The sequence below is a fragment of the Tachyglossus aculeatus genome, chromosome 15 (genome assembly GCF_015852505.1).
Source record: "Tachyglossus aculeatus isolate mTacAcu1 chromosome 15, mTacAcu1.pri, whole genome shotgun sequence".
Classification (NCBI taxonomy): domain Eukaryota; kingdom Metazoa; phylum Chordata; class Mammalia; order Monotremata; family Tachyglossidae; genus Tachyglossus; species Tachyglossus aculeatus.
Window position 1 is genome coordinate 2,968,929 of NC_052080.1, and position 22,254 is coordinate 2,991,182.

The 22,254-nt window shown below is 50.6% G+C and overlaps 1 protein-coding gene across 1 annotated transcript in view; it reads left to right on the forward strand.

Moving 5' to 3' along the window:
* Positions 1 to 4,070: 4,070 nt before the first annotated feature.
* KLHL15 (kelch like family member 15) overlaps positions 4,071 to 22,254 on the forward strand; it is a 28,197-nt gene continuing 10,013 nt past the window's right edge. The window contains exons 1-2 of the mRNA XM_038757051.1: positions 4,071 to 4,277; positions 14,727 to 15,438. Coding sequence (XP_038612979.1) covers positions 14,734 to 15,438 — 705 coding nt within the window. The 5' untranslated portion in view covers positions 4,071 to 4,277; positions 14,727 to 14,733. The remainder of the gene's footprint in view (positions 4,278 to 14,726; positions 15,439 to 22,254) is intronic.

The window sequence follows — 22,254 nt, forward strand, 5'->3', positions numbered from 1 at the left end:
CTGTTCTAAGCGCTGGGGAGGTTACAAGGTGATGAGGTGGTCCCACGGGGGGCTCACAGTCTTCATCCCCATTTTACAGATGAGGGAACTGAGGCCCAGTGAATAATGATAATAGTGATGGCCTTTATTAAGCGCTTACTATGTGCAAAGCACTGTTCTAAGCGCTGGGGAGGTGACAAGGTGATCAGGTGGTCCCACGGGGGGCTCACAGTCTTCATCCCCATTTTGCAGATGAGGGAACTGAGGCTCAGAGAAGTGAAGTGACTTGCCCAAAGTCACACGGAGCCGGGATTTGAACCCACGACCTCTGACTCCAAAGCCCGGGCTCTTTCCACTAAGCCACGCTGCTTCCCCCTTCTTTAGGGGGGAGAAAGAGTTGGGGTGACCATGACGGCCCAGGAGAAGATGGCGGGCGGGCGGCCACCTCAGGCTTCGGGCGGGGCCGGGCCGGGCCGGGCCGCGCCGGAAGTGACGCCATCACGGGGCGAGGGGGCGCTGCCAAGGAGCAAGATGGCGGCGCCGGCGGAAGTGACGCACTCGGGGAGGGGAGGGGGGGGCTGCCCGGCGTCGAGGGGCAAGATGGCGGCGCTGTGGGGGAAGCCGGGGGGAGGTAAGCGGCGGTGAGGGCGGCCGCCCCGCCGGGGGAGAGCGCCGCCCGCGCCCTGACCGCCCGCGCGGGGCCGGACCGGGACCAAGCCGCCGCCGCCTCCCGGCCTCCTCCTCCCGGCCTCCTCCTCCCGGACCCGGACCCGGACCCATCCCCGGCCCCGGCCCCACACACGTCCGACGCGGGCCCGGCCCGCCCGGGGGCCAACGCCAAAGGGAGCGGGGCAGGTAGGAGCCGCCGCCGCTGCCGCCGACCCTGCTCCTACCGAGGCCCGTCCGCCCCCCCCTCCCCTTGTCCTCACCCCGGTCCGCCCCCCCCCCCCCAGCCTATCGGACCCCTCTCTCCCTCCCTCCCCCCTGCTCTCACCCCGGTCCGCCCCCTCTCCCCCACCTCGACCTATCGGACCCCCTCTCTCCCCCCCTCCCCTGCTCTCACCCCGGTCCGCCCGGTCGCTCCCCTCAGCCGCGCGCGCACCCCCCCTTTTCCCTTTTCCTTCATTCATTCATTCAACCGTATTTATTGAGCGCCAACAACTGTGTGCAGAGCGCCGTACTAAGCGCTCCTTCCCGCCCCGTGTCCCCTCAGCCTATGATCACCCCCATTCATTCATTCAATCGTATTTATTGAGCGCCAATAACTGTGCAGAGCGCTGTGCTAAGCGCTCCTTCCCGCCCCGTGTCCCCTCAGCCTATCATCACCCCCATTCATTCATTCAATCGTATTTATTGAGCGCCAGTAACTGTGCAGAGCGCTGTGCTAAGCGCTCCTTCCCGCCCCGTGTCCCCTCAGACTATCATCACCCCCATTCATTCATTCAACCGTATTTATTGAGCGCCAACAACTGTGTGCAGAGCGCTGTACTAAGCGCTTCTTCCCGCCCCGTGTCTCCTCAGCTTATCGCCCTCTCCACCATTCATTCATTCATTCAATCATTCATTCAGTCGTATTTATTGAGCGCCAACAACTGTGTGCAGGGCGCCGTACTAAGCGCTTCTTCCCGCCCCGTGTCCCCTCAGCCTATCGCCCCCCCATTCATTCATTCATTCAACCGTATTTATTGAGCGCCAACAACTGCGTGCAGAGCGCCGTACTAAGCGCTTCTTCCCGCCCCGTGTCCCCTCAGCCTATTGCCCCCCCCACCATTCATTCATTCATTCAGTCGTATTTATTGAGCGCCAATTGTGTGCAGAGCCCCGTACTAAGCGCTTCTTCCCGCCCCGTGTCCCCTCAGCCTATCGCCCCCCCCCACCATTCATTCATTCATTCAATCAATCGTATTTATTGAGCGCCAACAACTGTGTGCAGAGTGCTGTACTAAGCGCTTCTGCCCGCCCCGTGTCCCCTCAGCCTATCACTCCCCATTCATTCATTCAATCGTATTTATTGAGCGCCAACAACTGTGTGCAGAGCGCTGTACTAAGCGCTTCTTCCCGCCCCGTGTCCCCTCAGCCTATCGCCCCCCCCCACCATTCATTCATTCATTCAGTCGTATTTATTGAGCGCCATCAACTGTGTGCAGAGCGCCGTACTAAGCGCTTCTTCCCGCCCCGTGTCCCCTCAGCCTATCGCCCCCCCCCACCATTCATTCACTCAATCGTATTTATTGAGCGCCAACTGTGTGCAGAGCGCCGTACTAAGCGCTTCTTCCCGCCCCGTGTCCCCTCAGCCTATCACTCCCCATTCATTCATTCAATCGTATTTATTGAGCGCCAACAACTGTGTGCAGAGCGCTGTACTAAGCGCTTCTTCCCGCCTCGTGTTCCCTCAGCCTATTGCCCTCCCTACCATTCATTCATTCATTCATTCAATCGTATTTATTGAGCGCTAACTGTGTGCAGAGCGCTGTACTAAGCGCTTCTTCCCTCCCCGTGTCCCCTCAGCCTATCACCCCCCATTCATTCATTCAGTCGTATTTATTGAGTGCCAACTGTGTGCAGAGCGCTGTACTAAGCGCTTTTTCCCGCCCCGTGCCCCCTCAGCCTATCGCCCCCCCCACCATTCATTCAATCGTATTTATTGAGTGCCAACTGTGTGCAGAGCACTGTACTAAGCGCTTGTTCCCACCCCGTGTCCCTTCAGCCTATCGCCCCCATTCATTCATTCATTCTGTCGTATTTATTGAGCGCTAACTGTGTGCTGAGCGCTGTACTAAGCGCTTCTTCCCGCCCCGTGTCCCCTCAGCCTATCGCCCCCCCCATCCATTCATTCCGTCGTATTTGTTGAGCGCCAACGGTGTGCAGAGCGCTGTACTGAGCTCTTCTTCACGTCCCGTGTCCCCTCAGCCTATCGCACCCCCCACCATTCACTCATTCATTCAATCGTATTTATTGAGCGCTAACTGTGTGCAGAGCGCTATACTAAGCGCTTCTTCCTGTCCCATGTCCCCTCAGCCTATCGCCCCCCCCACCATTCATTCATTCATTCAGTCAGTCAGTCGTATTTATTGAGCGCTTACTGTGTGCTGAGCACTGTACTAAGCGCTTGGGAAGTACAAGTTGACAGCATATAGAGACGGTCCCTACCCAGTAGCAGGCTCACGGTCTAGAAGGGGTAGACAGAGAACAAAATGAAACATTAATCAATCAATCAATCAATTGTATTTATTGAGCGCTTACTGTGTGCAGAGCACTGGACTAAGCACTTGGGAAGTACAAGTTGTCAACACAGATTAACAAAATAAAATAAATATGTACAAATAAAATAATAGAGTAATAATTCGAATTCCGCCATCTCCACTTGTCAGCTGTGTGACCCTGGGCAGGTCACTTCATCATCATCATCATCAATCGTATTTATTGAGCGCTTACTGTGTGCAGAGCACTGTACTAAGCGCTTGGGAAGTCCAAGTTGGCAACATATAGAGACGGTCCCTACCCAACAGTGGGCTCACAGTCTAGAAGGGGGAGACGGAGAACAAAACCAAACATACTAACAAAATAAAATAAATAGAATAGCTATGTACAAGTAAAATAAATAAAGAGTAACAAATATGTACGAACATATATACATATATACAGGTTCTGTGGGGTAGGGAAGGAGGTAAGATGGGATGGAGAGGAAGGAAGGGGCTCAGTCTGGGATAATAATGGCATTTATAAAGTGCTTACGATGTGCAAAGCACTGGGGAGGTCACAAGGGGCTCCCAGTCTTCATCCCCATTTTACAGATGAGGTCGCTGAGGCCCAGAGAAGTGAAATGACTTCCCCAAAGTCACACAGCTGACAAGTGGTGGAGCCGGGATTTGAACCCGTGACCTCTCACTCCAAAGCCCGGGCTCTTTCCACTGAGTGGCCGTGCGCGTTGGGAAGGGGGCGACGGGCCCACCCCCCACGGTCCTTGAGGGCCGTCCCGTCCCATGCCCCCGGACCACTGACCCGACCGTGTCTCCACAGAACAGGTCCCGCCGCCGCCGACCTCTCCGTCCGCCGCCGCCGCCCTCTCGGTGGGCCGCCGTCCGCCCTCCCCGATGCGGGTCCGTCCCGGGCCGGAGGGCCCTCCGCCGGGGCTCAGGGGCAGCTGCGCCCGGCCGGACCGCGGGCCCCGGCGGCCACACCCGTAGCCCCCGCCGGGCCCCCGGACCACCCAGGGCCACCGCCGCCGAGCCGGGCCCCCATGGCGCTTCTCCCGGCGCAGGCACCAGTCCACTAGGGGCCGGGCCCAGGCCCCGAAGGTGGGTACCCCGACGCGCGCCCGCCCAAATCAATCAATCAGTCCCATTCATTCAATCGTATTTATTGAGCGCCAGCTGTGTGCAGAGCGCTGTACTAAGCGCTTCATCCCACCCCGTGTCCCCTCAGCCTATCGCCCCCCCACCATTCATTCATTCAATCGTATTGAGCGCCAGCTGTGTGCAGAGTGCTGTGCTAAGCGCTTCTTCCCGCCCCATGTCCCCTCAGCCTATTGCCTCCCCTGCCATTCATTCATTCAATCATATTTATTGAGCGCCAGCTGTGTGCAGATTGCGTACTAAGCACTTCTTCCTGCCCCGTGTCCCCTCGGCCTATCGCCCCCCCGCCACTCATTCATTCAATCATATTTATTGAGCACCAACTGTGTGCAGATTGCTGTACTAAGCACTTCTTCCCGCCCCGTGTCCCCTCAGCCTATGGCCCCCCCCACCATTCATTCATTCATTCCGTTGTATTTATTGAGCGCTAACTATGCAGAGCGCCATATTAAGCGCTTCTTCCCACCCCGTGCCCCTCAGCCTATCACCCTCCCCACCATTCATTCATTCATTAAATCATGTTTATCAAGCGCTTACTGTGTGCAGAGCGCTGTACTAAGCGCTCGGGAAGTCGGCCAAAGTCTAGGGCCCCCCCCCTTGCCAGGTTGTGGGCAAGGTGACGTGTTTTCCATTCTATTTATTTTGTTAATGATGTGCACCTCGCTCTATTTCTATTTATTCTGATGACTTGACACCTGTCCACATGTTTTGTTGCCTTTCTCTGCCTTCTAATGGTAATAATAATAATAATAATGATGGCATCTGTTAAGTGCTTACTATGTGCAAAGCACTGTTCTAAGCGCTGGGGGGGATACGAGGTAATAATGATAATAATAATGGCATTTGTTAAGCGCTTACTATGTGCAAAGCACTGTTCTAAGTGCTGGGGGGGATACGAGGTGATAATATTAATAATGGCATTTGTTAAGCGCTTACTATGTGCAAAGCACTGTTCTAAGCGCTGGGGGGGATACAAGGTGATCAGCTTGTCCCACATGGGGCTCACAGTCTTCATCCCCATGTTGCAGATGAGGGAACTGAGGCGCAGAGAAGTTAAGTGACTTGCCCAAGGTCACACAGCAGACATGTGGCGGTGTCGGGATTCGAACCCATGACCTCCGACTCCAAAGCCCGGGCTCTTCCCAATGAGCCCAGCTGCTTCTCTTGTGATGGGGTTGTCCCACATGGGGCTCACAGTCATCATCATTGAGAAGCAGTGTGGCTCAATGGAAAGTGAGCCCGCTGTTGGGTAGGGACCGTCTCTTTATGTTGCCAACTTGTACTTCCCAAGCGCTTAGTACAGTGCTCTGCACACAGTAAGCGCTCAATAAATACGATTGAATGAATGAATGAATAAAAGAGCACGGGCTTGGGAGTCAGAGGTCATGAGTTCAAAAATCCCGGCTCCACCAATTGTCAGCTGTGTGACTTTGGGCAAGTCACTTCACTTCTCTGGGCTTCAGTTCCCTCATCTGTCAAATGGGGATGAAGACTGTGAGCCCCCCGTGGGACAACCTGATCACCTTGTATCCTCCCCAGTGCTTAGAACGGTGCTTGGCACATAGTAAGCGCTTAACAAATGCCATCATTAGTATTATTATCATTATCATCCCCATTTTCCAGATGAGGGAACTGAGGCCCAGAGAACAATAATAATAACGATAGCATTTATTAAGCGCTTGCTATGTGCAAAGCACTGTTCTAAGCGCTGGGGAGGTTACCAGGTGATCAGTTTGTTCCACTTGGGGTTCACAGTCTTAATCCCCATTTTACAGATGAAGGGAACTGAGGCTCGGAGAAGTTAAGTGACTTGCCCAAGGTCACACAGCAGACATGTGGCAGTGCTGGGATTCAAACCCATGGCCTCCGACTCCAAAGCCCGGGCTCTTTCCACTGAGCCACGCTGCTTCTCCTCGACTTCTAGACTGTGAGCCCGTTGTTGGGTAGGGACCGTCTCTATATGTTGCCATCTTGTACTTCCCAAGCGCTTAGTACAGTGCTCTGCACACAGTAAGCGCTCAATAAATACGATTGATGATGATCAGCTGGTGGCATTTATTGAGCCCTCTCTGTGGGCAGAGCACTGTCCTAAGCGCTTGGGAGGCTACAGCGCCACAGAGCTGGTAGACTCATCTCCCACCCTCAACAAGCCCATCATAATGGTATTTTTTGGGAGCTTACTGTGAGCAGAGCACTGTGCTAAGCGCTCGGAAGAATACAGTGCAACAGAGTTGGTAGAGCACATCATCAGTGGTATCTGTTGAGCACTTCCCGTGTGCAGAGCACTGTACTAAGCACTTGGGAAGCTACAGTGCAACAGTTGGTAGCCATCCCCCGCTCACAACGAGCGCGTGCATCGGTGCTATGTACTGAGCGCTTACTGGGTGCAGAACACTCTACTAAACGCTCGGGAGAGGACGGTCCACGGTGTTAACAATAATTATGATGGCACCTGTTAAGCGCTTACCATGTGCAAAGGGGAGGTTACAAGGTGATCAGGTTGTCCCACGGGGGGCTCGCAGCCTTAATCCCCATTTTACAGATGAAGTTACTGAGGCCCAGAGGAGTTAAGTGACTCCCTCACACAGCTGACAATCGGCGGAACCGGGATTTGAACCCGTGATCTCTGACTCCAAAGCTCTTCCCGCTGAGCCACTCTGCTTCCCCAAAGGGCTCCTATCCAACCGCACTCCGCGAAACGCTGGGCTGGATTGAAAGCCCAGAACATACATATTTATTACTCTATTTATTTATTTTACTTGTACATATCTATCCTATTTATTTTATTTTGTTGGTATGTTTGGTTTTGTTCTCTGTCTCCCCCTTTAAGACTGTGAGCCCACCGTTGGGTAGGGACTGTCTCTATGTGTTGCCAATTTGGACTTCCCAAGCGCTTAGTACAGCGCTCTGCACATAGTAAGCGCTCAATAAATACGATTGATGGTGATGATGATGAAAGGAATAAGATCGGCCCCCAGGTTTAGGAATATTGGTGAATTTATGCCGGTCGACCGGCTCGAACTGCCAGCCTTGTGTTCTGTCCCTGAACTGGGAAGGCAGGTTTCCTTTGATGAAAAAGTTGATTTTAGCTTCAATTGTGGCTCCGTTGTCACAGTTCCTTCTTCCCCAGCCTCCTATTTTTTTTTTTAACGCTTTAAAAAAAAATGCATGGTACAGGCCACCTACTTAATTTTATTGAAGTATTAGCAGTCTTCCAAACATTGCCAGTCTTCAGATGTATAGTGGTAATGTTGCGTTGCCTCTAGATTGTAAGCTCGTCGTGGGCAGGGAATACGTCTTTACGGTGTTATATTGTGGCATCCCAAGCGCTCAATAAATACCGTTTACTGACTGACCGACTGCCTTTTCGGGACTGAAATCTGCGGTGGGCGAAAGGTATTTACTAGGTATCTAGATATCTTCTGTAGGTATCTAGAGAAGAAATAGCCCTGAGAAGAGTAGTTACCGCTTTTTGCTTTCGGTTGGTGAAAATACCACAGATGTGCTAATTTTTCACTCTAATCAGTAAGCTCCTCAGGGGCAGGAAACGCGTTTACCACCTCCATTATAGTGTTCTCTTCCCAAACTGTCAGTCCGGTGTTCTGTACCCTGGAATCACTCAATAAATCAATCAATCGTATTTATTGAGCGCTTACTATGTGCAGAGCAATCAGTAGGATTGATTGATTGATTCGCAGGGCCTATTTAATGAGAACGAATGAAGGCACATTGCTCGCTACAGTTGAGCTTCCCTGTCCTTGCAGCGCCGTATTAACCGTTCCGGTCAGTTTTCGCCTTCATCGATTACACTGCCATGAACTGAGGTCACGGTTCATCCTCATCAATCGTATTTATTGAGCGCTTACTGTGTGCAGAGCACCGGACTAAGCGCTTGGGAAGTACCAATTGGCAACATATAGGGACAGTCCCTGCCCAACAGTGGGCTCGCAGTCTAAAAGTTGAAAAACTTTTCAGCAGTTAGAAATGATTAAAGCTCCTCGAGGGCAGGGAGTACGTCTTCTAAATCTTTTCTCCTCTCCCAAGGGTTTAGTGGCCTGCTCTGCGAACAGAATTGATAATATTAGGAGTCATCTTGTCGCCCAGGATGAAGGGCCTGTGAATTGAGTGACTTCACGTTTACCGCGCTACCAACTAAGCGCTCGGGTAGAGCCAAACTAATCAGGTTGGACGCGGCCCCCGTGGGGCTCACGGCCTTCATCCCCGTTGTACCCGTGAGGTTACCGAGGCACAGAGAAGTGAAGCGACTTGCCCAAGGTCGCCCAGCCGACGGACGGCGGAGTCGGGATTAGAAGCCAGGACCTTTTAACTCCCGAGCCCGGGCACTACCCACTTCGCTGTGCTGCTTCTTTAGATTTCGAGGCCGGGGCGCAGGGTAGTAGAAGGGGCTTCTGAAGCGCTCAATAAATACGATTGAATGAATTAAGCCAGGGACAGTCTAGGGCAAGCCGGCAGTGAGCCGTGTGATTTTTCCATACAGGAGTTGCCCTGGGCCGGAGAAGGATGGACACGGTGGTTGGTAAATCCTCATGGACCAACGCAGATATCAATCAGTCAGTCATATTTATTTATTAAGCGCTTAGTATATGCAGGGCACTGCATTGGGAAAGCACAATTCAACAGAATTAGCAGACACATTCCCTGCCCGCGATGGGCTTACCGTCTAGAGGGAGAGACATTAATGATAATAACTCTGGTATTTGCTAAGCAGATTTGTGAAGCAAATCGAGCCGGACACAGTCCCTGCCCCATGTGGGGCTCACAGTCTCAGTCCCCATTTTACAGATGAGGTAACTGAGCCCCAGAGAAGTAAAGTGACTAGCTCAGGGTCACGTAACAGACAAGTGGCGGAGCCGGGATTAGAAGCCAAAGAGAAGCAGCGTGGCTCAGTAGGAAAGAGCCCGGGCTTTGGGGTCGGAGGTCATGGGTTCAAATTCCGGCTCTGCCAGTTGTCAGCCGTGTGACTTTGGGCAAATCACTTCTCTGGGCCTCAGTGACCTCATCTGTAAAATGGGGATTAAGACTGTGAGCCCCCCACGGGACAACACGATCACCTTGTAACCTCCCCAGTGCTTAGAACAGTGCTTTGCACATACTAAGCACTTAATAAATGCCATTATTATTATTATTATTATTATTATTATTATTATTATGACCTTCAGACTCCCGGTCTGTAGACACTACGCCATGCTGCCTTATTTATATTTATTGATGTGAATAGTGATGGTTTGGATCCTTTGATTTGTCACCCTTTGGACAGCAGGGATCCTTCTTCGCTTTTGCCGGGGGTCTGGATTTGTCCTCCTTCCCCCAAACGGGAATATGCCAAGCCCCAGTGGTCACCAGGTTTAGGCAGGCTTCAACCATGAGAGGAAAAACTGTAGCTGCGAGACACCCTTCCCCTCCACCTACCCCCACACATACACACCTTGGAAAAGGTGATAAAAGAGGAGGGAGAGAAACAAAGTCACGGAGGCCACAATAGGCCTGAATTGGAAATATTGCGGAATCTCTTACTCAGCAACGCTAGGACAGCGTCGAATGCCAATTTTGTACTTCCCAAGCGCTTAGTCCAGTGCTCTGCACATAGTAAGCGCTCAATAAATACGATTGATGACGATTGATGATGGTGTCGACATCCAAAGAGTATTAGTGCAGTTGACATAAAAGGATGCAAGGTATTGCTTTTTCTCTGCGGGAGGTAGAGAGACAGAAATGAGGAAGACTATTTTTGGGGGAGGGTTCCAATCTTCCCATATGAAAAAAAAATCCAATAAACTTTCCATTTGAGTTTTGAAGCTCAGGGAATAGTTCCAGAAATTCACCGTATAGTCTGCGGTGTCATTTTTGAGGGTCGTTTCCCGATTCAGAGGCTCCAAAATGCACTTACGGCAGGGAGGGGGTTCCACGCGGAAGGTGCGTATCGGTTTGGAAAGGCACAACCGGAAAGGTGAAATTGATTTTTATTCTTGGTGTGTGGAGACGATTATGAAATAATTGTCTCCGTTTTCACCAGAGCACACAATTGGTGATCAGATTTTGGGGGGGCTTTTTTGTTTTTTCTTAATGGTATTTGTTAAGTGCTTTGCTCAGTCCATGGTGTTTATCGAGCGTTTATCGGTTTGGAAAGGCACAACTGAAAATGTGAAATTGATTTTTACTCTTGGTGTGTGGGGACAATTATGAAATAATTTTCTCCGTTTTCACCAGAGCACACAATTGGTGATCAGATTTTTTGGGGGTTGTTTTTTTTTTTTTTAATGGTATTTGTTAAGAGCTTCGCTCAGTCCATGGTGTTTATCGAGCGTTTATCGGTTTGGAAAGGCACAACCGAAAATGTGAAATTGATTTTTACTCTTGATGATTATGAAATAATTTTCTCCGTTTTCACCAGAGCACACTATTGGTGATCAGATTTTGGGTTTTTTTTTTTTTTTAATGGTATTTGTTAAGTGCTTCGCTCAGTCCATGGTGTTTATCGAGCGTTTATTACATGCAGAGTACTACTGGGAGAGTCCAGCACAGCAGTATTAGCAGAAATGCGCCCTGCCCGTAACGAGCTTACGGTCTTAGATATGTGTCAGACACTGTACTAAGCGCTGGGGTGGATAGAAGCTAATCAGGTTGGACACTTCATGTCCCACATGGAGCTCATAGTCTCAATGCCCGTTTTACAAATGAGGTAACGGACAGAGAAATGAAGTAACTGAAGCACAGACAAAGGGAGTGAGTCGCCCAAGGTCAACGACAGATGAGTGTTGTGTCTAGACAAGACTGTGAGCTCGTTGTGGGCAGGAATGTGTCTGTTGTTAGATTGTACTCTCCTAAGCGCTTAGTACAGTGCTTTGCAACAGTAATTGCCCAATAAATACAATTGAATGAACTCAAGTCCTCCCTCCCCTCAGGCTCATGTTCTATCCCCTAGGCCAAACTGCTTCTCGATTTGATTTTCCCCCGGGAGGTTTATGTAGTCTTCCTGGAGCCAATTTCTGAACATTACGGGCGCTGCTGTTCGGCAAGCACGTAAGCGCCTAACAAATACCATTAAAAAAAAAAAATTGCGTCCTCTAAGTATATTGAGCACAGTAAGCGCTCAACAGATTGAACTGACTGATAGAGTAACTTCCCCAAGGTTACAAAGACACCCTAGACCGTAAGCTCTTTGTGGGCAGGGGATGTGTCTGTTTATCATCGTATTGTAATAATAAGAAGAATAATGATGGTATCTGTAAGTGCTTATACGTGCCAGGCACTGTTCTAAGCGCGGGGGTGTGTCTGCTTATTGTTATATAGTACTTTCCCCAAACGCTTAGTATAGTGCCGGACATACAGCATGCGCTCAGTAAATACGATCGAATGAGTCCAAGCTAATCAGGTTGGACACAGTCCCTGTCCCATGTGGGGCTCACAGTCTGAATCCCCATTTTACAGACGAGGTAACTGAGGCACAGAGAAGTGAAGCCCCTTCCTTCCTCTCCCCCTCGTCCCCCTCTCCATCCCCCCCATCTTACCTCCTTCCCTTCCCCACAGCACCTGTATATATGGATATATGTTTGTACAGATTTATTACTCGTTTATTTTACTTGTACATATCTATTTATTTTATTTTGTTAGTATGTTTGGTTTTGTTCTCTGTCTCCCCCTTTTAGACTGTGAGCCCACTGTTGGGTAGGGACTGTCTCTAGATGTTGCCAATTTGTACTTCCCAAGCGCTTAGTCCAGTGCTCTGCACACAGTAAGCGCTCAATAAATACGATTGATGATGATGATGAAGTGACTTCCCAGGCCACGCAGCAGACAAGTGGCGGGGCCGGGATTAGAACCCAGGTCCTTCCGACTCCCAGCCCCGGGCTCCGTCCACCAAGCCACGCCGCTTGTCTCCCAAGCGCTTAGTACAGCGCTCGGCCCACAGTAAACGACGATTGAATGAAGTGAAGCGGCAGAATCGGGATCCCATCCGGGCCCCTTGACTCCCGTTGTGGAGTTGTTTCCCTCATCCCACATTTTGCAGTTCCTAAGGAGTGATTTCCGGGATGCGGGGAGGCTTTCCTGGCTGATAGGTAACGCCGATCTTTGATTCTGGCGGTCAGCTAGCTACCAGATAGCCGCCGTCTTCTAATAACGGTCTCGTAAACTATCTAGACCGTAAGCTCGTTCGGGGAAGGGAACGTGTCTGCTAATCCCATTGCGTTATACTCTCTCAAGTGCTTAATACAGTGCTGTGCACATAGTAAGCGCTCAGTAAATACCATTGATTGATTCTAAGGTGTATTCTGACCCATTCTCCTACATGTGTAGCTCAGTGCTCTGCACCCGGTAAGCACTTGATGACCATGATGATACAAGGTCATCTTCCAGAGGTAAAAAATAAAAACGGTCTCACTGGGGTCACTTCTAACCATCCCACCGTTTTGTCCGTTTCGAGAAGTGCCTCTCATTATTCATTCAGTCGTATTTATTGAGTGGTTACTCTGTACAGAGCACTGTACTAAGCATTTGGGAGAGTCCATCATCCCCTCTTGGAAACAGGAATTTCTCCTCCCATGTGGAAAAGCCTCTGCTCTGCGATATTGTATTTTCAGCCCTGAGGATCGTTAGAATTTAACAATAATAATAATAATGTATTTGTTAAGCATTTAAGTGCCAAGCGTCGTTCCAAGTGCTGGGGCACACACAAGTTAATCAGATTGGACACAGTCCCTGACCCACGTGGGGCTCTCAGTCTTCATTCCCATTTTCCAGATGAGGTAACCGAGGCCCAGAGGAGTGAAGTGACTTGCCCGAGGTCACACAGCCGGCAGAGCCGGGGTTAGAAGCCAGGACCTTCCGACTCCCGAGGGCGGGCTGCAGCCACCAAGCCACGGCCGAGATCAAGTAAACCTCACTTGCTTGGACTCATTAGGGAGGGCGTGTTTCCTGCCAAATGTCAGAACTGTTCCAAATTTCCGTGATTCCAAGAACAGCTGTTAAAATTAGCCACGCGAGGAATTCTTTCCCAGACTTCTCGGCTCAATTTAAGTGTTGTGTAAAAGCGTCTTCACCCAAGCTGAGAAAAATCAATGGCCCTTAAGCCCGTTATACCAAAAGATCACAATCGTGTCTGAGACCATCTTTATCGTCTCAGTGATTTCCCCACTTCTATTTTCAGGTTGGATACATCCTGTCTTTGGAACCCTATTTTTCCCCCCCTCCATCTCGGGTTAATTTAACAGCAGAAAAAATGGTGGTTGTAAAATTGTCCCGTTTTTACATATGTTTTCCCTTGGGATGCGGCAACATTTTTCATTCGCCTCCGTTATTCGGAGGCGGAGGTTTCTTCTCAACAGTAGTGGATATAAAAGACTCAAATTGGCCAAGACAGAGACTTAGGAGGTCCCTGAGGACTGCGAAGATCCAGTGCGTTAAGTTAAATTTCAAGTTCATTCACTCCCCGGGAGGTTAATCCGGGGGAGACGGAAAGCCCGCCAGCTTGAATGGAAGGAGGCCCCGGTTGCAACTCGGATGCAGCGTGGCTTGGTGGAGAAAGCCTACGCTTGGGAGTCTGAGGTTGTGGGTTCTAATCCCGGCTCTGCCACTTGTCTGTCAATAAATACGATTGATTGATTGATTAATAATAATCATCATGGCATTTGTTAGGCGCTTCCTATGGGCCTGGCGCTGTAATTGCATGTATATATGTTTGTGCATATTACTCTTTATTTATTTTACTTGCACGTATTTATTCTGTCTATTTTATTTTGTTAATATGTTTTGTTTTGTCGTCTGTCTCCCCCTTCTAGACTGTGAGCCCGCTGTTGGATAGGGACCGTCTCTATGTGTTGCCAACTTGGACTTCCCAAGCGCTTAGTACAGTGCTCTGCACACAGTAAGCGCTCAGTAAATACGATTGATTGATTGATTGCCGTGCGACCTTGGCCGAGCCGCTTCGCTTCTCTGGGCCTCAGTGACTGCGTCTGTAAAATGGGGGGTGAAGACCGTGAGCCCCACGTGGGACAACCTGACTACCTTGGATCTACCCCCGAGCGCTTAGAAGAGCGCTTGGCACGTAGTAGGGGCTTAATAATAATAATGATGACGGCATTTATTAAGCGCTTGCTACGTGCAAAGCACTGTTCTAAGCGCTGGGGAGGTTACAAGATTATCAGGCCGCCCCTCCTGGGGCTCACAGTCTCAATCCCCATCTGACAGACGAGGGAACTGAGGCACAGAGAAGTTAAGTGACTCTCCCAGAGTCACGCAGCCGGCAGTCGGCGGAGTCGGAATTCGAACCCACGGCCTCCGATTCCAAAGCCCGTGCTCCTGCCTGCCGAGCCGCGCTGCTTCTCACGGGTACCGTTGTGTTTTTTCTTTTTCCTTTTCGGCCCCCCTCCCCAGGTGATTCATGGCAGGGGACGTGGAAGGATTCAGTTCCTCCCTGCACGACACCAGCGTCTGTGCCGGCTTCAGGGCGCTGTACGAGGAGGGCCTGCTGCTGGACGTGACGCTGGTCATCGAGGAGCACGAGTTCCAGGCCCACAAGGCCCTCCTGGCCACGCAGAGCGACTACTTCCGGATCATGTTCACGGCGGACATGAGGGAGCGGGACCAGGACAAGATCCAGCTGAAGGGGCTGACGGCCCCGGGCTTCAGCCACGTCCTGCAGTTCATGTACTACGGGACCATCGAGCTGAGCATGGCCACGGTCCACGAGATCCTCCAGGCCGCCATGTACGTCCAGCTCCTCGAGGTGGTCAAGTTCTGCTGCTCCTTCCTCCTGGCCAAGATGGGCCTGGAGAACTGCGCCGAGATCATGCGGCTGCTGGACGACTTCGGGGTCAGCGTGGAGGGGGTCCGCGAGAAGCTGGACGCCTTCCTGCTCGACAACTTCGTGCCCCTCATGGCCCGCCCGGACTTCCTGGCCTACCTGAGCTTCGAGAAGCTCACGGCCTACCTGGACAACGACCGGCTGAGCCGGTTCCCCGAGATCGAACTGTACGAGGCCGTCCAGGCCTGGCTGCGGCACGACCGGAGACGCTGGCGGCACACGGACGCCATCATCCGCAACGTCCGCTTCTGCCTGATGACCCCGGCCAGTGTGTTTGAGAAGGTTGGTGCTTTTGAAAGCCATAGGCAGGACTCATCACTTAGCTAGGGCAGCGTTTGCCTTCGAATAGGTAAGATTCCCGGCCTCTCCTCCCCCTCCTCCCGCCCCTCCCCTCCTCCCCGCCCACCCCCGCCTCTTCCGGCCCGTCAGGATCCCAGAGAGGAGGCGGATAGGCCCCGGGACCCGTTGGAGACGCCCGATCCCCACGGATCGGATCGTTGGCGTTGGCGTGGCGGAGCGGGGAGCAGGTAGGTGTGCCCGGGGAGGCCCGGTCGCGCTCGGCGGCGGAGGACCGAGAAGCCCCACTCTCCGCGTCTCTCCTCGCGTCCTCCCTTCAGAGCCGTCTCGTCTCGTGGGGCCGGCCGTTTCCGTCCCCCCCCGGCCCCCTTGATGTCCAGAGCGTCCCGAGGAAGCCAGATAGGTGTTGAGGTGCTTACGGCCCTCCTTTTTCCCGGAAAAAAACCAAATACCTATCAGTTTTTCCCCCTCATTTAAAACTAGACCATCGGGGTAGGAGGCTGAAAGGAGACCAGATACGTGTCACGGTGTTGGCCCTCGCTTCTTACCCAGAAAAAACCAATAGGTATCAGTTTTTCCCCCCCCATTTGAAACTAGACAGTTGGGTAGAAGGCAGAGAGGAGACCAGATATGTGTTGAGGTGTTTATCCTCTCTTAGGCAGAAAAAAACAAATGCATGCCAGTTTTTTTCCCCCTATTTGAAACTAGACAGTTGGGTAGAAGGCAGAGAGGAGACCAGATATGTAAGGTGTTTGCCCTCACTTCTTACCGAGGAAAAGCGAATTGGTATCAGTTCCCCCCGCCCACCCCCATTTGAAAGTAAACAATTGGGTAGAAGGCTAAGAGGAGACCAGATATGTGTTGTGTTTATCCTCTCTTCGGCAGAAAAAAACAAAACAAATACATGCCAGTTGTTTTCCCCCCATTTGAAACTAGACAGTTGGGTAGAAGGCAGAGAGGAGACCAGTTATGTAAGTTGTGTGCCCTCGCTTCTTACCGAGGAAATACGAATTGGTATCAGTTTCCCCCCTGCCCACCCCCATCTGAAAGTAAACAATTGGGTAGAAGGCCAAGAGGAGACCAGATATGTGTTGAGGTGTTTATCCTCTCTTCTTAGGCAGAAAAAAACAAATACGTGCCAGTTTTTTTCCCCCCATTTGAAACTAGACAGTTGGGTAGAAGGCAGAGAGGAGACCAGATATGTAAGGTGTGTGCCCTCACTTCTTACCGAGGAAAAGCGAATTGGTATCAGTTTTCCCCCCTGCTCACCCCCATTTGAAAGTAAACAATTGGGTAGAAGGCTAAGAGGAGACCAGATATGTGTTGAGGTGCTTATCCTTTCTTCTTAGGCAGAAAAAAAATCAAATACATGCCGGTTTTTTCCCCCGTTTCATTCATTTGTGTTCATTGAGAGCTTTCTGTGTGCAGAGCACTGTACTGAGTGCTTGGGAGAGTGCCATACAACAATAAACAGACACATTTCCTGCCCCCAGCGAGCTTACAGTCCGTGGAGGGGGGAGGAAGCAGACATCAGTACAAATAAATCAATTACAGATATGTACCTAAGTGCTCTGGGGCTGGCATTTGAAACTAGACAATTGGGTAGAAGGCTAAGCAGCACGGCGGAGATGATCCCTTCAGCGAAGGATGATTTTCCCCATTCCGGTTGAAAATCCTGCGCTAGCGGTGGTTTGGGTTCCAGTGGCCCGGTGACCCCCGTGTGCAGATGCAGAATAAACTGGACTCGGAAGATACAGCGTGAATTCCGGGTTTTCTTTAGCTCACTCCCGGTTTCCAGCCCTCCGACGACCACTCCTTCGAAGGTCGTCATCTCCCGATTTCTCAGGAACTCTCTTTCCAAAACCCTCTCCTCCGAAGGAGTGGAGCGGATCGAGCTCGGACCTGGGATTCAGAAGGGCGGCACTGAGTAAATACTCCTGGTTAGCACCATCACATTCACTTCTCTGTGCCTCAGTTCCCTCATCTGTAAAATGGGGACTAAGACTGTGAGCCCTACGTTGGACAACCTGATCAGCTTGTAACCTCCCCAGTGCTTAGCACATAGTAAGCGCCTAATAAATGCCGTTATTATTATTATTATTATTCGTGGAACTGAGACTCCCAAAAGAGTGGTTCCAAGAGAAGAAATCAGATCCGACAAGTAGGTTACCTCACGATCCCCCCCCCACCCCGTGATCCTTGGTTATCGGACCCTGGCACTCTTGTCATCCCGATCCGCCCCATGGCAGTTCTCTCTCCTAAATGAAAGTTAAAATCTAGCCTTGCTCTCAGAACGCGTTTCTTCCTCGTCGCCAAAGTTTGGGGGTCTGGGTTTAGGTCCTACTTAATGCACATGTTCTCCCACCATTAAGATTAAAACGCTGTTTCGCCCCGAGGCGTAGCATCGCCCGGGTTGGGATGGCAGTTTGAATTTTCCAATCTGGTGGGATTTCAACGTGGGAGACTGTACGCTCATCCTGGGCAGGGGACGTTCCTGCTATATTGTCCTCTGCCCGGCGCTCAGTACGGTGCTCTGCCCACAGAGAGTGCTCAATAAATGCCATCGATTGATTGCTTTAGTGAAAGGCTCTTTGTTCTGGGGTTGGTTTGGTCCCAAATGCAAGGCACGCGTCACTTCCCTGGGCCTCGGTTCCCTCATCTGTAAAAGGGGGATGAAGACCGTGAGCCCCACGTGGTGTTTCCAAGCTGACAACCTTGTATCTTCCCCAGTGCTTAGAGCAGTGCTTGGCACATAGTAAGCGCTTAACAAATACCATCCATAGCTAAAGGAAGGGTAGGGTACCAGGGGCCGAAAGTCATATTCCTTGGTTCTTTTACGCCTTCCGTGAAACCTCAGTCCTCAATGATGTTATGACAAGTATTATACATCGGGCAAGTTAATCTGATGGCAGTCTCGGTAGAGAGTCTAAGTACTAATTCATTCAGTCGTATTTATTGAGCGCTTACTGTGTGCAGAGCACTGTACTAAGCGCTTGGGAAGTAGAAGTTGGCAACAAGACCTTCTATTTGAGCAGCTTTATTAGGAGTAGGGTGAGGGGAAAAAACATCTGTTGATAGTCTTGGGAGGAAAAACTTGGTATGGATGTGGTTGGTGTTCTAAACCGGCAAAATGGGAATGTGGAGAAGAATTTTATATATTGACCAATCAGCTGTATTTACCGAGCACTTCATTGTGCGCAGAGCACTGTACTGAACCTTGGGAGGAAAAACTTGGTGTGGATGTGGTTGGTGTTCTAAACCGGCAAAATGGGAATGTGGAGAAGAATTTTATATATTGACCAATCAGTTGTATTTACTGAGCACTTCCTTGTGCGCAGAGCACTGTACTGAACCTTGGGGAGAGCACACTGTAATTAAGCGTTCATTTTTATTGAGCGTTTAGTGTGTGCAGTGCATTGTACTAAGCCCTTGGGAGAGCACATTACAATCAATCATACGTATTGAGCGCTTACTGTGTGCAGAGCGTTGTACTAAGCACTAGGGAGTACACCGAAACAGAATTGGTAGACGGGTTCCCTGCCCGCGAGGAACTTAGAGTCTCAGGGGGGAGATGGACAATATAAATAAATAAATCACATATATTTACTAAAGTGTTGTGGGGCTGAGAGTGAGGTGAATAAAGGGAATAAAGGGTGGACGGGTTCACTACCTACGAGGAACTTAGAGTCTCAAGGGGGAGATGGACAATATAAATAAATAAATCACATATATGTACTTAAGTGTTGTGGGGCTGAGAGTGAGGTGAATAAAGGGTGCATATTCAAGGGCAGTGCAGAAACTGGAGGGATTAGGGGAGATAAGGGTTTTGTTGGGGAAGGCGTCTTGGAGGAGGTGTGATTTTAATAAGGCTGTGTAGCTGGGGAGGGAAGTTGTCCAGCGCTTAGGACAGTGCTTTGCACATAGAAAGCGCTTAATAAATGCCATTATTATTATTATTATTTATTATTATTATTATTATTATTATTGTCTGGTGGATATGGAGGGGGAAGGGCGTCCCAGGCCAGAGGCAGGATCTGGGCGAGGGATCGGCGGCAAGAAAGACGAGGTGGAGGCCCAGTTAGCAGGAGGAGTGAAAGTGTGTGGACTAGGCTGTAGTAGGAGAGCAGCGAAGTAAGATGGAGGGCAAGGTGATGGGATTGCTTTAAAGAAGAAAACGGGAGAAAAGTCCTTCACCTAGGAAACCAGTGAAGCCCCACCATTCCCATCGCTGATTTGGGAAGCCAACTGGCATTGACCAGTTCTAAGATGGCGAGAGGGACAGGAGGGAGAGAATTAATTGTCTCCCCACTCTAGACTGTGAGCTCACTATGGGCAGGGGATGTGTCTGTTGTTATACTTGCCCAGGCGCTCAGTACAGTGTTCTGCACACAGCGCTCAATATATACGCTTCAATCGAATCGAGAGAGGGAGAGAGAAAAAGACAGAGAGAGAAGCATAGGAGACCCCGAATCACTGCAGTTCCTCTCGCCTCCTCCCTTTCCCCCCAGGAGGGAGAAAGGAAGGCTTTCCTTGCCAGAAAAAGAAGCTAAACTGATAGATAAAGGACAGTAGACCAAAGAAGATAACCCAGGAATTCACAAGATAAAATAAGAAAGTAGATTTGCTTTTTCTTTCTCACGACTACGGTTCTCAAATTACCCGTGGAGCCGAGCGTAAGCAGTGGCCCAGAACAAGCTGTAATCAAATTTCAGAGGAAACACGCTACAATTTGTCCAGTTCTCACCTCGCTTTAAACCTTGGCGGAAAGAGCTGCATCCTCCTCCCGGCGGAAAGAATCATTCCCGTCCCGCCCCGGCCCGCGTAGCTGTGTGGGAAATGGAGTGTGTTCAGACAGAGCACGGCCTCAAAAACATAAGATCCGCTGTGGGCCGTCCTTATGCTGAGGAGTGAGCAAGAAAAACAGATATTTTATAGACGTCTCTTCCTTTAAATATCTCGGAACCTCTGTTTCTGGCCCGTGCTGTTTGCTTATCTCCTCTTTTGGTACGTACCAGATCGGAATGCAATTTGGCTCACTCTCTTTCTCCTCCTTCGCCTTTGGAGTCTGACCCTTGCATTCATTCGGTCATATTTACTGAGCGCTTACCGTGCGCAGAGCACTGTTCTAAGCGCTTGGGAAAGTACAGCACAACAGTAAAACAGTGACATTCCCTGCCCACAGAGAGCTCACAGTCTGGATTCCCTCCCTGTCTTCTCTAGGAGTCGTCGAAGCAGCCTGGCCTAGTGGGTAGAGCCCGGGAGTCGGAAGGACCTGGGTTCTAATCCCCGCTCCGCCACTCGTCCGCTGTGTGACCTTGGGCAAGTCACCCCGCTTCTCGCCTTGTAACCTCCTCAGCGCTTACAACAGTGCTTTGCACATAGTGAGCGCTTAACAAATGCCATCATTATCATCCAAGGTAATCAGGTTGTCCCATGTGGGACTCACACTCCTAATCCCCATTAAGCGCTTAGTACAGTGCTCTGCACGCAGTAAGCGCTCAGTAAATATGATTGATTAAACTGCTTATGTTTTTCATATTAATGCTTAGCTCCCCCTCTAGACTGTAAGCTCATTCTAGGCACTGAATGGGTCGGCTACTTTTGCTGTTTTGTACTCTCCCAAGCACTTAGTACAGTGCTCTGCACATAGTATATTCTATTTATATATTAAATATATTCTATTTATTTTATTTTGTTAGTATGTTTGGTTTTGTTCTCTGTCTCCCCCTTTTAGACTGTGAGCCCACTGTTGGGTAGGGACTGTCTCTAGATGTTGCCAATTTGTACTTCCCAAGCGCTTAGTACAGTGCTCTGCACATAGGAAGCGCTCAATAAATACGATTGATGATGATGATGGTTGATTGATTCTCTGTGCCACGGTTACCTCATCTGGAAAATGGGGATTGTTCGTGAGCCCCTTGTGGGACACGGGGAGGCATTTCTTTATGTGAAACATGGTATAGTGTCCAGGGCACACGTCATGCCCATGGTATATACTCATCGTAGGTCAGTGGTCTCGTTCACTGAAGCCTGTTGATTTTCAGGTATCAATAATAAGAAAAATAATGATGATAATATTTAGGCGCTTACTATGTGCTGTGTCCCATGTGGGGGGTCACCATCTTAATCCCCATTTTACAGATGAGGGAGCTGAGGCCCAGAGAAGCGAAGCGGCTCGCCCACGGTCACACAGCTGACAAGCGGCAGAGCTGGGATTAGAACCCAGGTCCTAACTCTGACTTCCAGGGCCTTATTTCATCATCATCAATCGTATTTATTGAGCGCTTACTGTGTGCAGAGCACTGTACTAAGCGCTTGGGAAGTACAAGTTGGTAACATATTCCATCCACTGGCCCACGCCGCTTCTCCATTCGGTCACTTAAAGAGCCAAGCCCTCGACTTTCCCGTCGAAAGCCATCGCGACCCGTTACGTGTGCCCCCGGTGAACCCTGCGGACCTCTCCCGAGGGCTTGGTACAGTGCTGTGCGCAGAGTAGGCGCCCAAGGATGGACGGATCGAGCGATGGGGGCCCTTTTTGTACCGCTCTGTCAAATTCAGCCGTTTCATCCAAGCCGGGGAGACTGTCGGCAGACCGGATCACGCTCCGATTCAGCAGTCGGGAAGCCGTCCGCTTCCGAGTTGAGAATCGGGGTCTTTGTCCCCCGGGCGTGAGCGTCAACGGGGATGGCGAGTGGGGCGGTGGAGGTAGGGGGTGAAACGATCGCTTTCTGATGGCCCGTTTGTACTTCCCAAGCGCTTAGTACAGTGCTCTGCACATAGTAAGCGCTCAATAAATACGAT